The sequence below is a fragment of the Amblyomma mixtum genome, chromosome 9, assembly GCF_055824585.1.
Source record: "Amblyomma mixtum isolate Tamu chromosome 9, ASM5582458v1, whole genome shotgun sequence".
In the NCBI taxonomy this organism is placed as follows: Eukaryota; Metazoa; Arthropoda; class Arachnida; order Ixodida; family Ixodidae; genus Amblyomma; species Amblyomma mixtum.
Genome location: NC_143020.1, coordinates 98,925,652 through 98,951,013, shown reverse-complemented (window position 1 = coordinate 98,951,013; position 25,362 = coordinate 98,925,652). Strand labels below are relative to the sequence as shown.

At 48.9% G+C, this 25,362-nt stretch overlaps 2 protein-coding genes across 3 annotated transcripts in view; both read right to left on the bottom strand.

The window, feature by feature from the left end:
• The window catches only part of LOC149330281 (uncharacterized), a 265,373-nt gene extending 255,803 nt beyond the window's left edge, over nt 1-9,570 (bottom strand). The window contains exon 1 of one of the 2 annotated variants that reach the window (XM_089560885.1): nt 9,217-9,570. Coding sequence is in view for 1 of the 2 variants with exons in the window: in XM_089560884.1 (XP_089417010.1) it covers nt 9,217-9,312 (96 nt within the window). In the remaining variant the exon portion in view is untranslated. The remainder of the gene's footprint in view (nt 1-9,216) is intronic. The other variant, XM_089560884.1, reaches the window with a different exon arrangement.
• A 2,738-nt stretch (nt 9,571-12,308) lies between these two features.
• tctn (tectonic) lies at nt 12,309-25,182 on the bottom strand. Its single transcript, XM_089560878.1, has 2 exons — nt 24,479-25,182; nt 12,309-14,800 (listed from the first exon to the last, which is right to left on the bottom strand). The coding sequence occupies exons 1-2, from the start codon at nt 25,173-25,175 to the stop codon at nt 13,557-13,559; spliced, it is 1,941 nt and encodes a 646-aa protein (XP_089417004.1). The 5' UTR covers nt 25,176-25,182; the 3' UTR covers nt 12,309-13,556.
• Nucleotides 25,183-25,362: the final 180 nt, after the last annotated feature.

Genomic DNA, 25,362 nt, shown 5'->3' with positions numbered 1-25,362 from the left:
GCTGTGAGACGCACGTTTATGGAGCGTTAGCACTCTAGGTGGGATTGTTTGCATTGTTTACATCATTCATATCCATCAGCCGTGGCATAGTGGTTCACGCACACTGACAACTGACGCACTCTTCGACCTGTCATCAAATTTTATGCAGCGCACAGCGACTCCGAATCGCTGTCATTTTAAGCATTGCTCGTTTTTTTTTTCTTGTTTATATTCAGGAAGACAGCAAGGCGAAGTCTAGTAGACAATCTCGGGACAAAGCGCAAATAACATGACAGCGTTGAGGGAAGCTGAAGGAGTGTGACACACGCGGGCGGCTGCATCGATTGTTTGCGAATATTTTACGAAGCGGTCGTGCCGTGCGCAAGAATTTTAAATATTCGCCACGCATCAACATTTCAATACTTCGCCTAATCGGGTTTAAGACACGAATAAGATCAAAAATTGTGTTTTTTTTTTACTGCCCAGTTCATATACAAACGGTGGGAATGGAGCAAAATAATTGGTAATATGGATCGTGAGGAGCCCGAAACATAGCGCCTTGGTGGAAAGGGAGCGATAGACATGTACAACATAAACATTCACATCAGTCAGATGTTTCTACAAGAAAACCGAATTAAAAAAACTAGGCACAACAGAACAGCACAAACACGCGCAATTAACACAATGTATCTGAAATAGCCCAGTCAAAACACACAACAGAAAAATTTATGCCATCACAGCAGATCTTCTGTAAAGTTTTCGACCAAAGCCTTGTTGCAACACCATATTTTTTTCCAGTAAAAACACAATTTTGCGTAGTTACTGCAGAAAAGCGCTACCGAACTGCAGACTGCACAAAAGTACTACAGAAAAAATTAACGTACTACAGAAAGATACTGCAAAACAGCAAAACCTGTCGTTGCGACAAAATAACAAATTATTTTCTCGTTTTTTTTTTAACGCCGATCCGTCGTTTCTTTTGTTTTTGTTTTTTTAATCAGATCCAAATGCTACATATAACCGTGAGTATATACAATAAATAAACTTTCGACCCCCTGAGTACGTCTGAGCTCAGGTTGGGTGAAATCACACAGTAGACTACTTATTTATTTCACGTCTACAACAAACGCATTGATGCATCCGACTAAGCAAGATATGTGGGTGTAACATAAGCACCGCTCGCGATGTGAGGCTGCTCTGCAGACGGAAATAAAAAGAAACATTGCCCATAAGCGTTTCAGAATCACGCTATGCAAACACTACTAGTACTCTCACTTGTTTTGTTTTTTATTCCTCTGTTTCGTATTTAGATTGGCAGATATTAATTCTGAATTCGCAATCCCATTAAAGGGTGTAAAAACGTGATAGATCTACCTATAAACGTGCGACACCTTGAAACGTCGACACAAGCTGTGTAGACAAGCTGCTTCAAAGGTCAACCTCGATTCGGATTCGAAGACAAATAATAGAGAACGCAGCAGTTTTCCCGACGCTTGCGAAATTACACGCTTCAAAATAGTTTTCACGCATGACGAAGTTGTTAACGTAAAGTTCCCGGTTACATTCCTTTAAGATGACATTCCTAATGTAAGACGACTCCCAGCCCACACACAACACGGCAATACTTCAATGGCACACTTGTCTTCTCAAAAAAAAAAAAAAAAGCCCTGAGCAGGAAACAACAATAGCTACTTCGGCAAGCACAAACCAGGATCTTACACACATCCCTCAGGCATAACGCCTATGCACGATTCCCTGCACAGCTAACCCATAGCATAGAATCTGTGTAATTAGCCTTTTCGCATATCAATGGGATTGTCCAGATGAAAAAAAAATTAAGCGCCAAAACTGCGAAAAGAAATATATCGCATGCCTTACGAGCTGTGCGACGGACTCTAGCGACAATTTTTGTAGAACACCAAACCTGAATGAAACACATCAAACGTGCATTACAGCTTCACCGGTACTAAAATCAAATGGTTTACGGGGGTTTAACGTACCAAGGCGACTCAGGCTACGAGGGCCGCCGTAGTGGAGGGCTCCGAAAATTTCGACCACCTGGGGTTCTTTAACGTGCACTGACATCGCACAGTACACGAACCTCTAGAAATTAGTTGGACAAAGAATTCGTACATGGGGTCCGTTACAACGCTAACACTTAATTGAGGCATTCTTTTTTTATCTGCACATTATCCCTAAATGCGACTTCAAGAAAAAAAAGCCAAATTAATCCTAGGTTATTTATATCCATTGCGCAGCACATGCCCTATAACTCGTATAGCTCTAGCTTTGTGTGGACTCATTGCAAAACAGAGCTAAATAAATAAATGCATAAAGAACCGGAATCTCGGTTTCTGTACACATTCGACGAAAGGGTGCGACGTTCCTGCTCATTTATAACAAAAGCTCGCTAGGTTTGGTTGGAAGGCTTATGCGCCTGTTGTCACAACAACAAAGGACGTACCCCCCCTTCCCCCCTCATTTTATGTCCACTGTTTCGAACTGCGCTGGCGCGCAGGCTGACAGGTGCCTGTTTGTGCGCGTTCGCTCTTTCTCGCTCGAGCGTTGTTTAGCGACATTATGACGTCATAAATAAACATGTGCACGAAAGGGAAAACAAACAGAAGCGGCACCGTCAAATGGGGCACAAGTGCAGTTTCAAAGGGGAGAGAAAAAAAAGATATTTCGCCTCCCTTTGTCACAGACAGTGGGAGGAGGAGTGGCGGGTTAATAGGCTTTCGAAAAGCACGCCGACAGCGTGACGAAGATGCTAAAAACGGCACACAGTAAACAAACTTTCTCCCGAACCAAACACACCGTAAGATCAATGGCACCACTTGTATAATGCATGCAGTAGCAGTAGAAACAACAGTGTCTGTAAATTAATTGATAGATGTAAAACTGATTCTGAGAAAAGGAAAGGTGCAGTAACTTTCTCACTTCACGGTGGACACCTCAAACGCGCTGTGAGGGAAGGGAGCCAACACCCTCTAAAGAAGTTTGTAGAGGGTGTTGAGGGAGCAAGGTGGGAACGACAGAAGAAAGAGGTGCCGTAGTGGAGGGCGACTGGTCTGGTTTAATTTATGGGGTCGAACGTCCCAATGCGTCTCAGGCTATGGGGAACGCCGTAGTGAAGGGCTCCGGAAATTTCGACCCCCTGGGGTTCTTCAACGTGCACTAACATCGCACAGAATACGGGCCTCTAGAATTTTGCCTCCATCGAAATTCGACCGCCGCGGCCGGGATCGAGCCCGCGTCTTTCGGGTCAGCAGCCGAGCACCATAACCACTGAGCCACTGAAGCGGCCTGGAGGGCTACCGGGATGAATTTAGACTCCCTGGAGATATTTAACCTGCACTGACATCGCAAACTGCACAGGCGCCTTTTGCGTTTCGCCTTCATCGAAACGCGGCCGCAGCGGCCGGGCAATCCGGTTTAGTAGCCGAGCGCTCTAACCCCTCAGCCACACAATAATACTTAAACAGGCGATTAACAAATCATCTCCACTATTTCCAGTCCTCTTGCACTGCGTAGTGATTGACCGACTCACTGCACCGATCACCTAGCGAACTTGAGAAAGAACAAAAGAAAAGAGAAAATTTGAAAGGAAAAAAAATTAGCTGAACCTCATGGCCTGATTTAACACTAATTGCTTCGCAATCGCCGGAATTTCAGAGAAGACCAAACGCAACGACGAGAGCTTCTGGACTGCGGAGTATGCGCTTCGGAAAAGGGGATAGAGACAAAAGTAAAAAAAAAGCAAAAGCCGTTTACTGAAAACATTAGTTGATGGCGGCGAGATTAAAAGGAAAACTGCAATTGCACTCATCATGGAAGTCAGGCGAGATGTTATCAGATATGACACTGTCATGCACACTAAACACGCGGGGGAGATGGTTTCTGTAACTGTGGAAACAAAAATATGAGGCTGATGACTTCTGCTTTGCACCCCACACAGGGATGCAACCCGGTATAGTCTTATCTAACTGAACAGCCATCGCTATCTCTAGATAGCTGCAGATAGCTATCCTTCGATAGGTGTGCTTTCTTTAATACCTCAAAGAGGTAGTCCCTCAGCTTCCATTAGCTAACTTGAACGCTATCTAAGGTCTTATCTCTTGGGGCTAAAGATAGCTACGTAGGCATTTTAGAAGGGACTGCCCAGTGACCTTTTCCAACAGTTATTCCCTAGTCCCCAGAAAGGCTCCACCGATAGCCCAATAGCGTCGACTTGGCACGTATAGAAAACATGTCAGCCTATTAGCACAGGACTGCCAACTCTACTCACGACCGAATTAAAATGAACAACTTCCTTATTCGCATCACCGGAGCCGTATTCGTTAAATGTAAAGATTTCTTGACTTCCGGGATATCGCAGCGCACTCTACAGGCGAGATTCCGTCACGGTATTTAGGTTTGGTTTGGTTTATTGGGGTTTAACGTCCCGAAGCGACTCAGGCTATGAGGGACGCCGTAGTGAAGGGCTCCGGAAATTTCGACCACCTGGGGTTCTTTAACGTGCACTGATATCGCACAATACACGGGCCTCTAGAATTTCGCCTTCATCGAAATTCGGCCGCCGCGGCCGGGATCGAACCCGCGTCTTAAAAAAAAAAAAAAAACACTCGTTCAAAAAACGGCGGCGCGAAAAGCGCAAGATCTCGTTGTAATTCCATCTTAAAAGAAACACCCTCCGGTAGAGGCGTATATTTCGCAGAGGGTTTTCGTGTTCGACGAAAGCGGCAGACCGCTCGAGCTCCCTCAAGCTTCAAGTAAACACAAGTAGCGTGTCAAACCTGACGCCAAGAATGTAGTGCCCAGTTTATAGCGCAGTGTCTGCCAAGTGTAACGCCAACTAAAAATCTAGAAACTAATCAACGGCAGGGCCCGAACAACTAAGCAGCACAAACTAGACTATTAATCACCCCCCATTAGTCCTTTTGACGAATAAATGCAGTGGGATAAACGATTAGTCCTACGGATTAGCAAATCGTAGCATAGAGGTGCAGGTTTTCGTCACCCACAGCATTTGTTGCAAAAATAAGAACCAGTGCTTGAGCGCGAAGGCAAACGGCGACTGGCGTAACGTAACTTAAAACCCGCGCTGCTTATCATAACCAAAACTGCCAAGTTACGGTGTTAACTGGCTTTGCCACACCGTGCAACAGTCCTAGCTCAATGAATTCACCGGTCCGGTGTAGCATACCCATTAAGGTATCAAGCTTCGTTAGTTCGAATTCGTTCGTCACCTACGCGTCCATAAACCCATCGCAGATAACAATTCGGTTGGTTGATTGGTTGGTTTATGTGGTTTAACGTCCCAAAGCGACTAAGGCTATGAGAGACGCCGTAGTGGAGGGCTCCGGAAATTTCGACCACCTGGGGTTCTTTAACGTGCACTGACATCGCACAGTACACGGGCCTCGAATTTCTCCTCCAAAGAAATTCAGCCGCCGCGGCCGGGATCGAACCCGCGTCTTTCGGGCCAGCAGCCGAGCACCATAGCCACTGAGCCACCGCAGCGGCGCTCATAACAATTCGAAAGCGCTTAAAAAATGCTCCCACTGCCGTCACAACCTACTCAATCGCACATCTCGTCACGACGTAACGTGGCAATGATTACTCGCCGATACAAGTAAACAATGTTTTTTGTTGTCGCCATCCGAAATAAGGGATTCAGAGCTGCCTACCTATCCGCAAGCCGGTATGTGAAATTCAGCTCGCAGGGACAGTCGTTGAACTCACTGAGACACTTTTACAACTTCCCGTCACAGGTGGACGGCACTGTCGCCCAACATGTGCGCAAAACTGCGGGGCTTCGTCAGAAGCTCTCGTGTTCCACTGTGCTTGCAACATGCCGCACAGTCTACACCGGCTACAGATTTCCAAATGGAGTAAATACCGTATATATCCGCGTACAATACCACTTTTTTGTTGTTGTTGTTCTGGATGTTAGAGCGTCGGATTTCAGTCTCCCGTTGCTCACTAGCCCCTACATGATAAGGGACCGCCACGATGGCTCAGTGGTTATGGCGCTCGGCTGCTGACCCAAATGATGCGGGTTCGATCCCGGGCGCGGCGGTCGAATTTCGATGGAGGCGAAATTCTAGAGGCCCGTGTACTGTGCGATGACAGTGCACGTTAAAAAACTCCAAGAGGTCGAAATTTCCGGAGCCCTTCACTACGCCGTCCTTTATAGCCTGAGTCGCTTTGGGACGTTAAACCCCCATAGACCAAACCAACATTATTACGCTCTTGCCCAGCGCATCATATTGTTAATATAAAGGCCTCGTGAAACTTCGATTTCAACGTTGCCAGCGAACCGGCGATGATTAATCAAAACAGTGCGTAGCTGAATGCCCTCGGGGGAAAAAAAAATTCGTGAGGACTACCTGAAGACTGTCTTCTGTAATCCAGGGAACGTGAATTTAGCCCATTTGCCTGAATATTATCGCTGGCAAATAAACCTGCTTTTTTTTGTTTTTGTATTTGCTGCCACGAAATCCAGCCTCGTGCCATATGCGAGATTTTTTTTTTTCCGTTATGTATACTCGGAAACCTATTCTGACACGCGCCAAGGACATTTGAGATTTTCCCCCTACACAGATGGTCAAGTTTCCGGGTGAAACACGATCACCAATCGCCGCGTTGAAGCATTAAATGTGCGCACGGAACAGGACCTGCCGTACTTCGACTCTAAACTAAGAGACGTTGGAGCTCTACGAGAGGCAAGGAGAGAGAACCGTTCCGATGAGCTTCAGGATTGCCTAGGTATCCCCTTTACCAAAAGTGACCGAGCAGGATTACCAAAAGTAACCGAGCAGCAGGTTTTTGATTCTCAACAGTATAACTGAGTCTTTACGGCACCCCTAAGAACCGAAAGGTGCCAAAACGTGAGGATCAATGTTAGCCTTACTTTACACAGATTCAGAGTTTAAGGGCTGTTTTAAGTGCTTCGCTACGCGGCTAAGAAAGGAACGATCACTGCCCGGTTACTTTAGGTAAAGACGGTACCTTCAGGGAAAACTGTCACTCTCACCAGTACACACCCCTCCGAACTCGCTTTGCCTTTTTAAATCAACTAGAAAGCGCCATAGAAAAGCTCGAATGTTCCCCACCCCTTAACCACGACTCGTTGTTTGAACACAGCGTGTTGTTCGGTTCCGTACTCCAATACATAAAGAAAGAAACTCGCTAACCAACCTACCTAACTTCATCTCGGTATAAATGCCGGTTCTGCAGTCTGAGAACGCTGACAGCAGCGATGAAACATCAATCGCCAGTGGCAGATTGAAGGACAAAGGAAGAGAAGAGCTACGATAATGGAATCAAACCGAAAAAGAAAGCTCTGGGGTGGGTACCGTTATCGCTGCGCTGATAACAGCCAGGAATGGACCGATAGCGGACGATATACGATGCGAATTGCGCCCCTCCCATCGCACCTCGAGCAGGCAGCTGATTCACGTTTCACAGCTAAAGGATAGCCGAATGCGTGTTCCAGCCTTCTCCTCAAACCGAGCCCAGGCCTTCAGTAGCGGCGGTGATTGAACTAGCCACCCTGTTCACATTCAGCCCCTGATTTCGACCATAACTGTTAGCAGTTTTATACTTGTTTAATTTTTTTTTTTTTCTGAAGGAACTTTCCCTGAGCGAGCAAGCGGGGAAAACTTAGAATGCGGGGCCGAGCGGTTAATTTTCGACTCAGAAGCTAGCTACAGCCCGAGAGATTCGTTTGCAGAGTGAAGTTCTCCCTTCACGCCGGCACAGACCCCGGTTCCATCACACACGCTTTATTATGCTTTTTTTTTTTTCCCCACCCACAGCAAGCGCGCTATAGAGCGGAGCCGAGCGCTAGCAAGAGTATGGCCAGCTGTTTCGAGCGCGGCAGCTGAGGTAGGAGCAGCCGTATGTGTACGTTGATCGCGGAGGGGGGGGGGGGGGGGGGGGGGGAGTGCGCGACACGAGCAAAAGCTGCGTAAGCCAGCTTCGACGAAATAACAACAAAAAAAAAAAACAGTACGGCGCGAAGATCTGGCAGTGGCATAGACAAAATAAAGACTAAAAATAAAGCCTAAAATGCCGCAGGCAGTGCAGTGATTACACTACATATGTGAATGGTACGAACCCGAAAAAAAAACATATATCTATACTTTAAGGCGATGGACGTCGATATAGGCGACTCGAAAAACACAAGTGGTTGCCAATATGGGGATCTGAGCAGAACCGTTATATTACGACTGACATGTGTCAATCCGGATGTCTTTCGATGCCGCATATGTTTGTGTTTCCGAAGTTCTGATTTCAGGTTCGCTCAGGGTGACAGGTTATCGGATGAGTCGCTTACAACTCTTCGGCGAAGGAAACAAGACGGAAGCGTCGAACTGTAAACACAGACGAGGTAACCTAACGCGCAAACGAAAATTAACCGAGATCTCGACATCGGAAACTACTTAATTGCGGCGCGTGCGCACTAATAAACAGCACAGCACGAGATGGTTGTTGGCAAGCGCAAACCAGAGCGCGTCGAACGAACAAAACCCCGACTTACCGAAAAAAATATTAGAAGCACGGAAAAATGAATCAAAGTGCTTATCGGTTGAGGGCTAAGAAAGATCCAGGGGATTTTTTTCTTTTTCTGTTTTTTTAACCACATCCCGCAGACACCACGATGTTACAGGAGAGCGGGTAAAAATGCGGACTCGAAAATCCAGCGACGAAATGTAACCACCGACAAACTCTCGAGAGCCTGAAGGGTTTAGAAAAAAAAAAAAAATCGGGAGATGCGAAAAACGTAATGAACAAAACCAGCCGAAAGCTCGGCGGTTGCGGTTAAGAAGGCCGAGGGAACGCCAGGAATGCGCCGACGATACCGTCGAGAGTTGCCGTCGGCAAGCGTCTCGGAGCGCACGCTAAGACCGGTCATCTTTCCCTTCCACACAACGTGAGTGCCTCGAGGCAAGGAGGTCAAAGATCCCGTTCCAATCCGCCAAACGGCACGAGAGAGCCTCGCAGAGGTGGCGGGGGAACGTTCAGATTGATCCGAAGAAAACGAAAACGACGTAATAAAAAAACAAATAGAAAAAAAAAACACCGGGAATTCGCGCGAGCGCTCTGTGGGCTCGCGCTTGGGTAGGCGCCGGCCACTGCTCGCCACTCACTCACTCACTCGCACAACACTCACACGAACACAGACACGCGCTCAAAAAAGAATCACGAGCTCCTTCTCACTGCTCTCACCGATTCGAAGGACTCCTGGGCCCAGAGCTCCTTGAGGTCCGCTTCACCGATGTCACAGTACAGGGATCGGTCGACTTCGAGGTTTTCCATGGTCATGATTGCGCCGGCCGAGGCGAGTCCGATGACACGGTCCGAAGTCGTGATCGAGGGCGGCGCGTTCGAAGGCGCCTTACTGCACGGGCGACCTGACGACGAGGGGCACTCTGTCGGGAATCGTCGTTACCAAAAAAGCCAAAGCGCACCAACAAGCTCACACACCGTCGCTCCACCAAAAGACGACGGATGCCCACACAGCGCGCAGCGCACTTCACTCACACGAAGATAATTCCCGACTGCAACAAGTTGCCGCGGCGAGCGAGCAGCAGCGGCGGCGCTCCGTAGCGGCGACAAGGAAAGGGGGAGTCAGGGGGGGAGGGCCGGTTTCTCTCTAGCGGAACCGGAAACGAAGAGCCGGAGCGCGCATGTCACTCCGCGCACCACCATTGCGTAGCAAGTGCCGCTCCTCCGCGCCACAAAATAGTCCGGCGCGCCGGCTTTCTGCGCGAGCGCCAGATGCAAGTGAGGGAACAAACGAAAAAAAAAAAATGGGGCCGACTTGTTTTCGCCATCAGCCCGAGACTCAGTTCTTCGTTGCACGCGCTGATGAAGCGAGTCGAGTAGTAGCTCGCGTTGAGGGAATAGCCGTTTATTTTTCGGGGCCATGGGAGAAAAAATTGAGCAGCGCCTCACATGCTGCATGAACCGGCGCACTTCTTTCTGCTCCTTATGAACACGACACGCTGTGAACGCTGATTGGCTGCGAGGGGGGCGGAACCGGACGTCACAGACGTACGCACGCACACGGGCGCTGCTGGAGCGCCGCGACAGGAAAGCGAAAGAAGCAAAAAAGGGATCGCCGCGGAAGCGATGTGGGAGGAAGACGTAACAAAAAGAAGAGGAAGAAGAATTGCCGGGTTAGATATTGCAGCGACAGATTCAGTTTCGTTTAACGAGCTTTTCTAACCGTCCAGTATTGCGAGCGTCGTATGGTGTTATGGAGAAAGCGGCGGCTCGCGTGTCGTCTGCTACGAAGGCCGCCGCTGTCGTCTGCTACTCGGAGCTCGGCTTCGAGGGGCGGGGCAGCGTTGTAGCAGACGACGCTGCCGTTCGCCGGACCGGTTTCCGCCATTGAAAACCACGGCTGAATTTTCAGTCGCGTTATGTTAGTAGCGCGAATTTACTCGGATCGCCTACTTTGAGTTCAGTTCTTCTCCTAGCATGACAAGCGCGTTTTAAAGTAACCGATCTTTTACAAATATTGGTGATGTACCGAAGCTGAAAAGAGAGGATTCCTAGTTTCTGAGCATCGTTTTATTAATCCTTCAAGTGTCGAATGTGTAATTGATCAAAATTTATGGAATCCCCCCTCCTATTTTTTATGCGCTTACTTCTTCCAGGGAGGGCCTTTAGGGGTAGCATAAATAAATAAACAAACCTACTCCGAGGAAGGTTTGCATGGCACGAACAAGAACCTGGACAGGCTTAGCGCGGAGCGGTGGGCCTAAAAATTAATACAAAGAAATGTCAAGTAATGTTCAATAATCGCGGAATGGCAATACAGTTTACGATAGGCAGTGCAGCGCTGGAAGCTATTAGGGAGTACATCAACTAAGGGAAGGTAGCAACCGCTGACCCGTACCCGGAGGGTGAAATAAATAAACGAGTAAAAATGGGCTGGAGTGCATTTACCAGGCACTCTAAAGTATTAATAACACTTTAAGGGTATCCCTCAGGAATGAAGTACAAAACAGTTGTAGATTGCCAGCACAGGGAGCAAAGTTGGACGGTAACGAAAAGGCTTGAAATTAAGTTGAGGACAGCGCAGTGAGCTATGGAAAGAAAAACGATAGATGTAACGTTAAGAGAGAGCAAGACAGAAGAATCGATCAGGGAAGAAACGGGAGTTAATGACGGGCTAGTCGAAATCAAGAAGAAGAAATGGGCATGGACCGGGAAAGTAATGCAAAGGCAAGATTACCGATGGGCTCTTAGGGTAACGGAATAGATTCCAAGAGAACGCAAGCATTGCAGGAGAGAGTCAGGCGGCCGGGAAGATGAGATTAGGAGGTTTGCGGGGATACGGTGGCCGCAGCTAACACAGGGCAGGGTTAATTGGATGAATATTGAGAGGTCTTTGCAGTGTACATAGTTAGGATACGATTATTATTATGACGACTATAAAGATGGTGAATGAATATAATAAATAAAGAGAATATTGATAACAGGTGAATTTCTACCAAACGATGCAGCCGCCATTCCGGAGTGTCATTTGTTGGTGAAGCTTGATTTTGTTGGTCGCCGCTGGGGGGTTGATTTTCTTTTTTCGGTGTCGCTGTTGTCGTCACACACAGAGTCGGGATCGTTAGCAATGCTCCCACGCTGCTCGCAAGCACTGCGATCTAACTAGCAGTAGCTTATTGTTGCTTAAAATTTTTATTGGACATATTGACTATTCACTATGAACCTCGTGGTTGGCGTCCCTATTTCAGGATTCCATTAGTCGAAGCTGCCACGGTGTCCCTGTTTGCGAGCCATTTCTGGCCCTCAGCACGAAATATAATTAGAGTCCTTCGTGTTCGGATAAGCACGATTTTACTCGATTTTAGCACACCGAACATATTTCTTAAAAATCGGATTGAACCCGATTTCTCCTCAATAATGGGCCTTCTAGACGATGTTGGTTTTCCAGTTGAGACACCTCAAGACACCGGAAGAAAAAAATTGTGGCTATGTTGTGCTTATTCCAGAAAGGTGTTTTCGGTCACCCGGGGATCATTAACCTCTTTTAGCTCTCGTTCGCACGATGCAGATGGATTTGCGGATAATTTGGAAAAGGACGATTTAGAAGCGAGAGGGAGGCCAAAGCCTGACCACCAACCGGACGCCTTACCGGAGTCAATGACACTTTGGTCCAAGGAAGTTGCTGGTTTAAATTTTTTGCTTTGATGATGAATGTTTTTCAACTGCACAAATTATTTAAGGCTGGTCTCACTCGGACCCGGCATTGCGCCGTATGGGATTGGTAGCATACGCGAATAAATACTTGCAATAGATTAGGTGAAAAAATCTTTATTAGCACAGAATTTTTTTTTCAGTGCAACACGCGATTTCAATGTTGTTTATGAAAAAAATTAACAAACAATAGCGCATCTTACGTCTCGCAGAAGAATGAAGCGATATAGTAAACTGTCTTGCGCTGCAAAGAAAAAATGACCAGAAAAAAAGAGGACTACGGAAATTTTTAAGCCGATTTGTACCGGAATTTGTACTCGAAAAATATCGCTCGATTTTTGCCGCCCAAGTTCTGAAAAAAAAAATAAAATAAAAGCACGACTGCACAGAAAAACCGGCTCATTCTTTCAGACAACTCATTATTGCCGTTTACATGCCGTTTGCGCATGCGCAGACAGTTTGATACTCACCTATAGGGCACACCAACACCGTCCGCATTGTTCAACCAAATTAAGGTGTTCCCGGAAGACCGCTCGACCTCGCCTGTTAATGTATGCATTTCAAAATGATTCACAACAATATCGAAACTTGTCACACACATAGACAGAAAGCCTGTTCTTAGAATGCGTGTCGCAAGTTCCTCGAACTCAGTCTGAGATTAATATTCATTGAACGTGGCCTCGAAAAACGGTAATCTTCGCTCTTTATTTACTTTTTAATTGCCTGTATACTGCAGTGAACTGGCGAGAACTGAGTGATTGGAATTCTCGTGTCTCATATATCATCGCTATAGCTTAGGCCTGTGTTGTGGAATTCAGATGACAGTATACTTCTAGCGGCCTTGCTCACAGCACATATTGTCCCCAAACCGGGCTAATGTTACTCCAGCAGCGTCTAAATGCACGAAACACTCGAACATTTTATTGAGTTCAAGCACACGAGACGTACGGTGGAATACAATCAGTACACACGAGTTCAAGCCCACGAGGCGCACGGTGGAATACAATCAGTACACACAGCAAACCGTTTACACTTTGTTTAGCTTGCAATGAAAAGAGCACACTTTAAACTTCTCACACGTTGTTCGTCAGCCTCGTTTCGAAGCAGACCGGAGCTACAGCTGCGCAAATAAGCGTTTAATAACGAAGGCCAACATGTGCGCGCTTTCTGTAGCGTGGAACAATTAACGCCTGCAGGCAGGCTCGAAGAAAGACAGCTTGAACGCCTCTCTCCCTTCACACTCAGATCACCGCTCTACGCCGCATTTATTTCGTCCAAAAGGTCGGCACAGCAAGTGTTGGCCTTGAAGCTCCTTTACACAACACGGGACGGTCCAGATGTTCGGCGCTCTAACAATGCTCCAGTAGCGGGAACAGCCGCCAGAAGGCGACGACGTCGATGACAAAGGACAAAGCGCAGAAAGCGAGACTAGCTCGGCCGTGGCATTTAGCCGCTGCAGCAGACTCGAGAAAGAACGGATAGAAGAAGTCGTGCGGCAGCCGCGCGTCTATCGTCGGTGGCGGTGCGAAGATGCGGCGCGGCTTCGGAGGCGTGACGTCAACGAAGCTGGCGATGTACGTAACTTCCGCCGGAGTGCTGTCGCGGGAGGCGGAGAGGCGTAACTCCGATGCGCCGCCGTACGAACGCAAAACCGAAACTATCTTTGCTTGGGGTCTGGAAGCGTGGTCGGTCTTGGCGTGCATAATGTGAACGCGGACGTGCGTCGCGGGCAGGACACATACGTCACTTCCGGTTGGCGACGGTGCCGCCGGGACTCTCGAATCTACTGCAGGTGGGTTTTCGACCAGGATAGGAATGAAGTCTCCGGCTAGGGTTCTGTTGGCGTTTCCGAAACTCGCGACGTGTGTGACGTAACGGCTCATACCGGTGACAAAGGACAGCAGCGTGTCTAACATGGCCGAACAGTTCCGGAACTTCGACGGACGCAGAAGACAGCCCGTTCTGATGTTAGTGCGAAACTTTATCTTAGTTCTTACAATAGGGGAGGAACAGTCGCCGTCTTCCGTTTCTGGAACAGTGAGGTAAAGCGAGGAATGTTCGCCTTTGCCACAAGTCGAACCGTTTTGATTGAAACAGCCCGCCAACACTGGAAGCCCTGACAAATATCCCGGGTTGCCGCTGATTTTCAACGTCTCAACTTGGTTGCTAGACGCCCAGACGAAGGACACGGCGAACTTTTGGCTAAACTCTGTCTGTGTGGACCGAACGGTCTCCAACTTCAAGTATGCCTCAATCCTGACAATGCCGTCTGCTCCGTTATGAAATACTCGATACGACACGTCCGACACCACGTGACCGCAGGCGCCGTCGGCGTAGCGAGGAGCGGTGTCGGTGGAGTTGGCAGCAACGCACGAGTCCTCGGAGCATACAAAGGCCTCCACCCTAGCCTTTTCCTCCAGGTTGGAACGGATCGCGAAGCCACTGTGATAAGAGGCAGCGGAAAACGCGGGACTCGACGAGCACGACTGCTCCAGTGTGCCGACTCGGCGTCGGCACTCGAGTTGTATGTCACGGAGGTAGACGACCGCCTCGCTGGCCTCGCAGCGAGAGCTGAAGAGCTTGGTCGGCAGTCCTGCGAAGAAAGTGATGCGTGCTATTTTAGAGATATACGCTGGAAAGGCGACGCGAGGCTAAAGCTCTATCAGCTCTGATACGGCGCCACTGTAACATGAGAAAGGCGCGGAAGCTTGAGTGAACCCAATGTGCACTGAACGTCCCTTAGACGTCCTGAATACGTCCTGAAGACGTTCTGAATGTCTGCAGGACGCCTAAAAGAGTTTTAATGCTCACTGGGAAGAGCGTCGGATTCGGACACAGCACTGTAACGGCCATTCAGTGCCGGCTTAGTGTAACACCAGTGCGAATTTAATTGAAACATTTTCTGTTGGATAAAAGTGATTAGAGTATGACCTGCTTCCTATCTCTGTCCGCTTCCATTCCTGTTTTTATGGCTGATATACAATGCGACTCTCTTCGAAACCTACGAGTGTCAACAAGGTCATCCTTTTGTTGTTGCTTTTTTTTACAAATCTTTCCGTTATGCTTCGAATCCGGGATCGCAAGTAATTGGCGTCTTTTTATAACAAGAGCGTGTTAAATTAAACATTCACTACCTTTCGCTCTATTTTTTTGCCATGTTTACGCCGCTAGATAATGACTCGGTTCTAGGTTCTTCGTAGTCCTTCCCGCAGATATACGAGGTCTGTTAGAAAAATATCCGACCTTTGGCCGTTAAAAAAAAAACTTGCATAACTGGAGCGTTGCAAACCTAGTCATCTTTAAAGTAGTCTACTTGGGACTCCACACACTTCTCCCAGCGGTGCTGCCATTGTGGGAAGTATTCCGAAAAGGCCCTTTTCGGAATGGAGTTTAGCTCAGCTGTCGTTGCAGCCATAATGTTCTTCCTTGTCTGAAATCGCGCTCCTTTCAATGGCCTTTTGATTTTGGGAACCAGCCAGAAATCGCAGGGGCCATATCAGGACAGTAAGGAGTCTGTTAACTACAAGAGTCTGGTTTTTCACCAAAAAATCTGATTCGAGTGCGAGGAATGTGCAGGAGCATTGGCGCGATGGGTGCGCCAATTTCCTGTTGACCTTGTAGTGAGCCAGCCATGGCGCCAGCCCTCGCCGGCACAACTTTACGCGTGCTTCTTCCCTGTCTGCGGCGTCCCTTCGAAGGAACCCGACCGCACCCCGCGCGCCCCCGCATCTGGCGCGCTCTTTCCTTCTCCTCCCTTTTCCCTCTCGCAGCGGCGGGGCGCGCCTCCCGCGCTCCCCGCCGCAGCTCCGTTACACAGAGAATAAACGGTTGAACAGAACAGACGTCTTGTCTTCCCTGAGGATCTCCGAGCAGCTTACGCCCTACAATTGGTGACCCGGTTTTCGACGAACCTAAGAAACGTAGAGCCAAGCTTTTCTCCACGCTGAAGACAGGACGTCCACTCACGCAGCTGAAATGGAACAAAATCAGCCACTTACGCCCAACCTCAACCAGACAACGCCAGATGTGCCCGGCGAAGCCGTCTCTGCAGTCACAGTGCGTCTCCCACCACACTTGACCGTCGCTGCCGTCAGCACGCCCACACAGTCGTCGCCCTTGGCCGTGCCCATCACCACTCCTCAGCCGTCGCATACTGCATCCACCACCGCTACGCCTTCCAAAGTTGACCGCCTTTGTCAGCAGCTCGAAAAACTGATTGCGGCAACTAGACACTCAGAGCCACCTCTACGTCGTGGACGCCAACGTCACCGCTCCTCAACGCCTCGACAGAGCAGACAGAGTGAGCAAAGTCCATCCGCAGGCCCACGCATCTGCTATTACCATCGTCGCTTCGGCGCCAACGCCCGCCACTGCCTCCTGCCTTGCAGCTGGACGGAAAACCGGCCGGCCGGCCGACCACTAGCGGCGACGAGCGGTCTGTGCCAAGAAGAGTGTCGCCTTTTCCACGTCTACGACAGAACCACCGGACAGAAATTCCTTATCGACACCGGGGCCCAGGTGAGCGTTCTCCCAGCCACAAAAGCAGAGCGTGCTTCCGCTGCAATTTCGTACCTGCAAGCAGTGAACGGAACGCGCATACCTGTTTACAAACAGCGCTCTGTAACGCTCAACCTCGGGCTTCGAAGGGTCTTCCGGTGGGTATTTCTAGTCGCCGACGTTGGTTCTGCGATAATTGGTGCCGACTTTCTAACGAAGCACGAGCTCCTCATCGACGTCAAGCGGAAGCGCCTCATTGACTCCGCAACGAAACTCTTTATTCACGGCATAGCAGCGCGCGCAACTACCGATGTAGCACCCTCATGCGCTACAGTTGCCAAAGAGCCGTTTGCAGCCCTGATTAATGAATTTCCCAAGCTAACGTCACCCCCGGATTGGACTCAACCCGTCTGCCACGACGTTCAGCACCACATCATAACATCGGGACCACCTGTTTTCTCTCGCCCACGACGCCTGGCTCCGGACAAACTCAAGGTGGCCCGTGCAGAATTCGAGCATATGCTGGAACTTGGCATTATTAGACCTTCATCCAGCAGCTGGGCATCTCCACTCCATCTTGTCCCGAAGAAGTCAGGAGACTGGAGACCATGCGGAGACTATCGTTTTCTGAACACCAAGACCGTCCCGGACCGATACCCATTGCCCAACATACAAGATTTCACGTCTTCTCTGCACGGTGCAACCATCTTTTCAAAAATCGATCTTGTTCGGGCATATCATCAAATTCCTGTAACAGAAGAAGATATCCCCAAAACAGCGATCACGACACCATTCGGACTGTTTGAATTCTTGAGAATGCCATTCGGACTTCGCAACGCTGCGCAGACTTCCCAGCGTTTCATCGACTCCGTCGTACGTGGCCTTCCCTTCGTGTTCGCCTACGTGGATGATATTCTCGTGGCAAGTTCATGTATTGAAGAACACCTGCACCATCTCCGCCAACTTTTCGAGCGTCTTTCGACTAACGGCATTGTTGTCAACACCGAAAAGAGTGAGTTTGGACAACCAGCTCTCGTATTCCTCGGCCATCACTTGGACAACAACGGCATCCGCCCGCTTCCCGAAAAAGTGAAAGCAATCACCGAGTTTCCCAAGCCCACTTCAAGCACGAAGCTCCGCCAGTTTCTTGGCCTCGTAAATTTTTACCGCCGATTTATCAGAAACTGCGCCACCCTGCTTGAACCACTTGACCTCATGCTGTGCGGCAAGCACTCGGCAAAAACGCTACACTGGGACACCACTGCGGACGATGCCTTCAATGCCATCAAGCGCGCTCTGGCCGACGCCACTCTACTCGCCCACCCAAACCCCGATTATCCGCTGTCACTCATGACCGACGCTTCCAACACAGCGCTCGGAGCTGTCCTTCAGCAGCAGGTCAGTGGCGTGTGGCAACCCCTCGCATTCTTCTCAAAACGCATGACTCCTGCCCAGACACGATACAGTGTTTTTGGCCGCGAACTTCTCGCCATATACCTGGCAGTGCGTCATTTCCGCCACTTGCTTGAGGGCAGAGCATTTACCGTTTTCACGGATCACAAGCCTCTTACTTACTCAATTGGCCGTCCTGCATCCCTATATACGCCACGGGAAGTGAGACAACTTTCCTTCATATCTGAGTTCTCGACTGACATCCGACACATCAGTGGTGCCGACAACACCCCGGCTGACGCCCTCAGTCGCGTCGATGCCGTCACGCGCAGTCGTTCCGAAACATCGACTTCATCCTCCTTTCCTTTCGACATACATGAACTGTCTGCAGCGCAAGCAAGCGACCCCGAGCTGTCCCGCCTACGTACAGCGCAAACATCCCTGAAGCTCGAGACAGTCCTCATTGAAGACGCGCCAATCGTTTGTGATACCTCCACAGGTACGCCAAGGCCCGTTTTGCCCATCGATTTCCGCAAGAAAATCTTCGAATCCTTGCACACCCTTTCCCATTCTGGAATTCGTGCAACTCAAAAGCTGATCAAATCCCGCTTTGTCTGGACCCGCATGAACACCGACATTCGCGACTGGGTCCGCGCGTGTGCACCCTGCCAACGTGCGAAAGTACACCGGTACCCTGTGCCCCCAACGCAGCGCTTCCTGCAGCCCGACGAACGCTTCAAAGTAGTCCATATCGACATCGTTGGCCCCCTACCCCACTGCCAAGGTTACCGGTATTTATTGACATGCATCGATCGCTTCACCCGATGGCCTGAGGCTACACCAATCGCCGACATCACAGCAGCCACTGTCGCCGCGGCCTTCGTCTCTACTTGGGTAGCGCGGTTCGGCTGCCCCACAACCATCGTCACGGACCGCGGTCGCCAGTTCGAGTCATCGCTTTTCACAGAACTCCTCAAACTGCTCGGAGCAGCACGGCTACGGACTGCATCTTACCATCCACAAACAAACGGACTCGTAGAGCGTTTCCATCGGCACCTCAAAGCAGCACTTACGGCGCACGGACCCCCCGTCAAGTGGCTCGAAGCTCTTCCGCTCACACTGCTCGGAATCCGATCTGCCTTCAAAGAAGACCTTTCGTGCGCCTGTGCCGAGCTTGTTTACGGAACCTCTCTTCGTCTTCCAGCCGATTTCTTGGAAAGCACAAAACCCGCCGTCCCGTCCACAGCAAGTGAATACGTCGACAGGCTCCGGAATATCCTCCGCCACCTTCAACCACAGCCGACGCGAGAACACCAACGCACTGTGTATGTGACTCCAGACTTAAACACAGCAAGCCATGTTTTCGTGCGTTACGGCCCTGTGCGTGGTTCCCTCCAACCCCATTATCTCGGCCCCTTCCGCGTCCTTGAGCGCCGTCCTTCCACTTTCCTGGTAGACTTGAATGGAACACGAGATGCAGTGGCGCTCGAACGACTCAAGCCAGCGTACATCGAGGCCCCAGTCTCTTGCGTTTCGGCGCCTGCACTTGCGACAGCCCCATTCATTTCCGACCGACAGCAAGCACCACCGGCTCGTCGCGTCCACTGGCATCCCAGCTGCCCAAAGAAGTAAATCGTTCGTCGCCTTGGCTTCCTCTCTCGGGGGGGAGCCGTGTAGTGAGCCAGCCATGGCGCCAGCCCTCGCCGGCACAACTTTACGCGTGCTTCTTCCCTGTCTGCGGCGTCCCTTCGAAGGAACCCGACCGCACCCCGCGCGCCCCCGCATCTGGCGCGCTCTTTCCTTCTCCTCCCTTTTCCCTCTCGCAGCGGCGGGGCGCGCCTCCCGCGCTCCCCGCCGCAGCTCCGTTACACAGAGAATAAACGGTTGAACAGAACAGACGTCTTGTCTTCCCTGAGGATCTCCGAGCAGCTTACGCCCTACAACCTCAGCTCCGGGTTCTTGCGCCGCACAGCATCACGTAGGCAACGGAGGACATCCCTGTAGTACTCTTTGGTCATTGTTTGACCCTGTAGAGTGCGTACTCGTGGTCTGCCACACAGAGGCTGTCAAAGGAAGCAGTCAGCATCACTTTCACATTGCTGTGCAATTGGCGGCCCTTCTTAAGTCTTGGTGACGTGGAATGCTTCCACTCTGACGACTGGGATCTGGTTTCCGGGTCGTACCTGTACACCCAAGACTCGTCACTAGTGATTATGATGTTGATGAAGTCGGGGTCACTGTTTGCGGAATCCAGCATATCGTGTGAGACTTCAACACGAAGCTGCTTTTGCTCCACCGTGAGCAGCTTCGGCACGAATTTCGCCGCAACTCTCTCCATGGCCAAATCTTCGGTGATAATGGAATGTGCGGAGAAATTGCTCATGTCCACCTCTTCCTCAATTTCTCGGATAGTCACGCGACAGTCCCGCATCACCATGGCGTTCAGTTCGGCAGTGACCTGGTCATTTTGGCATGTTGATGGCCGATTGGAGCGTGGCTCGTTCTCCACCGATGTGCGGCCATCTTTAAAACAATTGTAACACTGCTTAAACTGTGTACTGCTCATAGCATCTTCACCGAAAGCCGTCTGAATATTTCGAATGGTTTCCACTCGGCTGTCGCCAAGTTTATGGCAAAATTTGTTGCAGTAGCGCTGCTCCTTTCACTCCGCCATTTTCCTTGCAATAAAAAACCGACGAGAGCACTGCACACTGCCTCACTCAAACGCTGCTTCCCAGCGACTGACGCTATCGGCAGGTGGGAAAAAATTCATGCATGCGCATGAAGGTTCAAGGTCGCCTGATGCAAGCGCGCTTGTCTCATATCCATCAGGTGTTCGCAAAAAAAATAAAGTCGGATACTTTTCTAACAGACCTCGTATGCAGTTCCATTTCTTCCACTGATACGGGATCTAAAGGCAGAGGAAATGACAGTTATAGCCGGATACAAAGTCAGTAGTGAAGGCCCGCCCACGTTCAGGACCGCCAAAAATAATTCCTCAGTGACAAAAAGTACACCATTGTTAAGGCTTTCTTGTTGTATAAACAAGAACCTAACCTCGAGACGAAGTTGTAAGCTCAAGAATTTTGATGCCTTTGACTTCTTGACAGTCAAAGACTATAAAGCTGACTTCATTTCCTGTTGGGCTTGGTTAGCAGAGTAAAACAGGACGCCGCGTACTGTGGACAGTGTTACCAACTGCTGTTTTTTTTTTAAGCTGTATCCTACTGTAGGGCAGTATTTGCGCCTGCCTAGCTTGTCGTTTCCTGACAATTAGATATGATAATTTTTTTCCTCTACAGATTTCTATTTGTAATGCCTCACATGTACAACTGCGTGGGAAGTGTTTCGGCCGGCTCGAGGTTTTAGCGCTTGGTATCGCCATTTGAAGTAAAACTGTCCTGTAGCTTTATTTCAAAACAGAAGCACAAAAAATAAAGACATGTTCGATATGTCGCATTGACTATATAGAACTTAAAATTGCACTGTTTTTCTGTGCTATTTTTTCTCTGGATTTCACTGCTGTAAGAACTCGTGTTTACATTTTTTTACTTGCATTCTAACAGAGGAGGCCGTTTACGCGCCTGCAATATACAATTGCAAGGGGGGGGGGGGGGGGCGGCTTGTTGGTTGTCGAATATTTAATTCTTATGTTATCATATATTTTTGCTCTCTACAATATATATACTCTCATCCAATATGTGATACTTCTTCCAGCATTTTACCTCACTGCACTTTCCTTTTTACTTGGACATCGACCTTCGTAATCTCACCTATCAAGATTGACACCTCATAAGAACTGCCGCTAAGGAAGCTGCAATTAATGAAAGGTTTTACATCATGTTCAGCAATTTTGGACAAAAATTTTGAATATTGAATTATAGTAAGGTTCGAATTATTGAAATATTGAACGTAACGGTGTATTATTCGGATGCATAGCAAAATCGTTCTTTTAAAGTTTTCTGATCGCTCGCATCGAGCAGTTAAGACCGCCACAGAAAACCAGACGGGAACGTTTTTCACGACAGCAAAATCGTCAATATCAAAACAAAAATGCAAGCCTGAAAACGGCAGATCTACAGATATATTCATTTTTATAGGGAAATCTTGCAACACATTCAAAAATTGCATTCATAAACACTTTCCTGTTGAAATTTTTTTGTCCACAGTTGCTGGGTGTGTTAACTTGTCTTTGCTGAACTGACAACAAAACTTCTTGCTTGCAGCGCTCCCCAGAATAATATGTTGAACATAATAAAGGTGACGACGACGTCCAGCGAAATGTAAACAGAACCACTTAAAACCTTCGACGGCAGTTCTTGCACGAGAATTACACAACTCGTTGTATTTATTTGCGCGTTAAACAGAAGAGGAATCTTCTCGAGCGAAATCTGCTAGCTCGAAGTCCTTAGAACGACAGCTCCCAGCACGTCGTTATCGTAGCTCCGAGTCCATCGACACTACATAATCGCTCACAAAAGATCACTTGCTGCCGCTCTTGTCGTTTCAACAGTGCCACTGCTCTTTTATTTTACGCAAGAGAAGCATAACAATTCGCAGTGCAGGCTCCACGCACACTGTTGTCTTTACTGGTTCCCATATACTGGCTGTGACTGCTGTGGGGAACAGGCTGCTAGGGCATTCCAAAAGACAGGAGCACTGCACTCTAAACAGAAGGGAATGAAAATAGAGTAACGACGAAGGGAGGGGGACGACAGCTTAATCCTTTTTTTACTCCAATATAGGCGCATGCGTGTTTAGAGTGCGAATGAAACGCGATGCTACTATTGTCGATAAAAAAAAAATTATCTGGCTTTTACCGGCATTGTTAACGTTTGAACAGCAGCAAAAGACGCATTTACGAATGGAAATTTGAATCTATGAATTTTCCCGCCACTCGATTGAAATTCGTGACGTCTACACGGAAAAGTCCTGATTTCCACCGTTTTGACGCGAATGGCGCTGCTGCATGGCCTCTGAGATCCGCACAAAAATCGGCGTCGACGCATGCACTTTAATTGCGAAAACGGCCGGTGATGGCGACACCTGTACGTAATAAAAGCGTGCAAAAGCTCCGTTTTCGGTGAGAGTTGTCTCTTTGTGATTACAAAAGCTGTACCATTATCGATACTTCGATATTTGCACTTTTATAAGCTAGCTTTTATAAGCTAAGAAATGATAAAAATAAGATAAAACTGTCGCCACCACCGAGTATTTTCTCAGAAAATTGCAGTGACATCAATACAGTTGTTTTTGTGTGTGTGTTTGTGTGTTAGTGCGGATCATTGAGGCTAGGCTACACCACCATTCACTTCCAGACGGTGATCACGGAATCCTTTTCAGTCTTGACGTCACGAGTTCGAATAGTCTGCCAGGAGAAATGCAACATTTTTGAAATTTGAACTGAATTTAACCAGCTATAAACGGGCCTTTCACTGCCGGGCAAACACCAACAAAGCCTGCAAACTTAGCCCCGAAATCGATTTTTACTAAGAACAAGAAGTGGGTGGTGTGAAGGTATAGGATGAGCAATCAAAGGACGAACCACGAAGAAAGACAGAGACACACACAAGCAAGAGACACACAGCGCTTGTGTGTGTCTCTGTGTCTTTCTTCGTGGTTCGTCCTTTGATTGCGCATCCTATACCTTCACAACATCATGTACCAACTAGGCCCAACCCAAGTTTTATTGAAGAAGTGGATGGATTCTTCTGTACCCTTTGACTGGTCACGTGAGAACACTCCAAACAGAAATGTGTAAAAATGGAGTAAGCTGTCATCTAGCACGCTGCCTTTTATAAAAGGGAGTACATATAGGCGCATTCGTGTTCACAGTTAAGCGAATTGTTATTCCTTACCAGAAAAACAACAAAAAATTCAGGGGGCACTTTGGCTCTCTAAAGTGCTGCATGCGAAAGCCTTTCCTGGCGCACTGTTTGGCATTGACTGCGAGACTGTTTGTGCTGTACTAGTGCTTTATTTGACTACACACTTTGACTACACATTACAACTACACACCTTAACTGCCGACTTTGACTGCTTCTTTAGCACGACTCTCTCTTTGCTTCGATGAGTTCGGTTGTATCCATGGCTCTTTTCGCAGTAATGAGGTTTGTAATGTGGTCACCCACGGATGCCTTACGCCACCTGTCGGAACGCACGAACCCTATTTTATTAGTTGTCGTGTGCTCGAAAAGGGGGCGTCAGGCATCCGTGAGTGACCTCATTACTTCGAATCCGCGCATTCGTACGTCATAACCATTTCGACCAACCGAAAGCGTGACACCTCTGCTGACAACCTTCTGCGACAACGATGAGGCATTAAAGGCTCTCGCCTTAAAAAGGGACAGACAAGAAGCCGGCTTAAGGACTGCGAACTCACTCCATTCCTCAACGGTTCCTTGGTCGTCAACCCTCAGCAAAGGGCTTCCGGCTTTGAACGCATCCTGGAGCTGAAGTCTCGATCGGCTCGGAGTAGCCCATTCGTGGCTGACCCTGTCCTTGAGTAGGCCGTGCGCCTCGGCCAATGTCGTTATCTTCGGCGGATCCGGATAGACGTCCTTCTTCTTCACGTTGTCGATGACGACGCACAACAGGTCACCGACCGGCCTCTTCTGAAAGAGGGTCCGGTTCGCGAAGACCAGGTCTCTCTTCGTGCAGTACCTCAGGTCTGGCTCGTGCTGCGCCTTGTCCACGCAGAACTGGAACGCCCTGGAGTCGTCCGCACTGCACTCGCCGTCACAGCAGCAGTTCACGTCACACGAGTTTGCCGTGAGGTCGCAGGGACAGCGCTCACTAGGAGTCACGAGCAGCGTGGGTCGTGGCGGCGCTGATGTCGTCGAAGGAAGTGACGTCGTGCTGTCCGTCACCGCTTGCGTCACTGTTGTTCCGGCAGAGGTCTGAGTCGGTACAGACGTCTCTTCGGCTGTAGTAGCAAGCGTCGTGGTCACCTTCGAAACTTCTGTCGTCACGTCTGTTGTCTCATTGGCACTGATGAAATGAACTGCATTGAATGTGAGCGAGAAGCTCAGAAGCAACAGTACGAAGTTCTTCGCAAGTGCGGATGCTAAGAGTCGCATCTTCGGTTCTGGATCATTCACCGAATCGTCGAATGATTAGCGCTTGGATAAATGCATAGTCGCATACTTATACCACGGGAAGTGGCGTCCAAAATACATCATGTGGACACATTTGTATCCTCATATCATTATGCGGTATCAATAGGAATGTTCCGTACAAAGAGGTCACCCGAGAAAATCCACAGTA

What these genes read in the sequence shown, in the direction of transcription:
- tctn (XM_089560878.1), bottom strand. Translation starts at nt 25,175, where the DNA reads ATGCGACTCTTAGCATCCGCACTTGCGAAGAACTTCGTACTGTTGCTT. An exon ending in AGGAACCGTTGAGGAATGGA is followed by an intron (nt 14,801 to 24,478) that starts GTGAGTTCGCAG and finishes CTTTCTTCGCAG; the next exon opens with GACTGCCGACCAAGCTCTTC.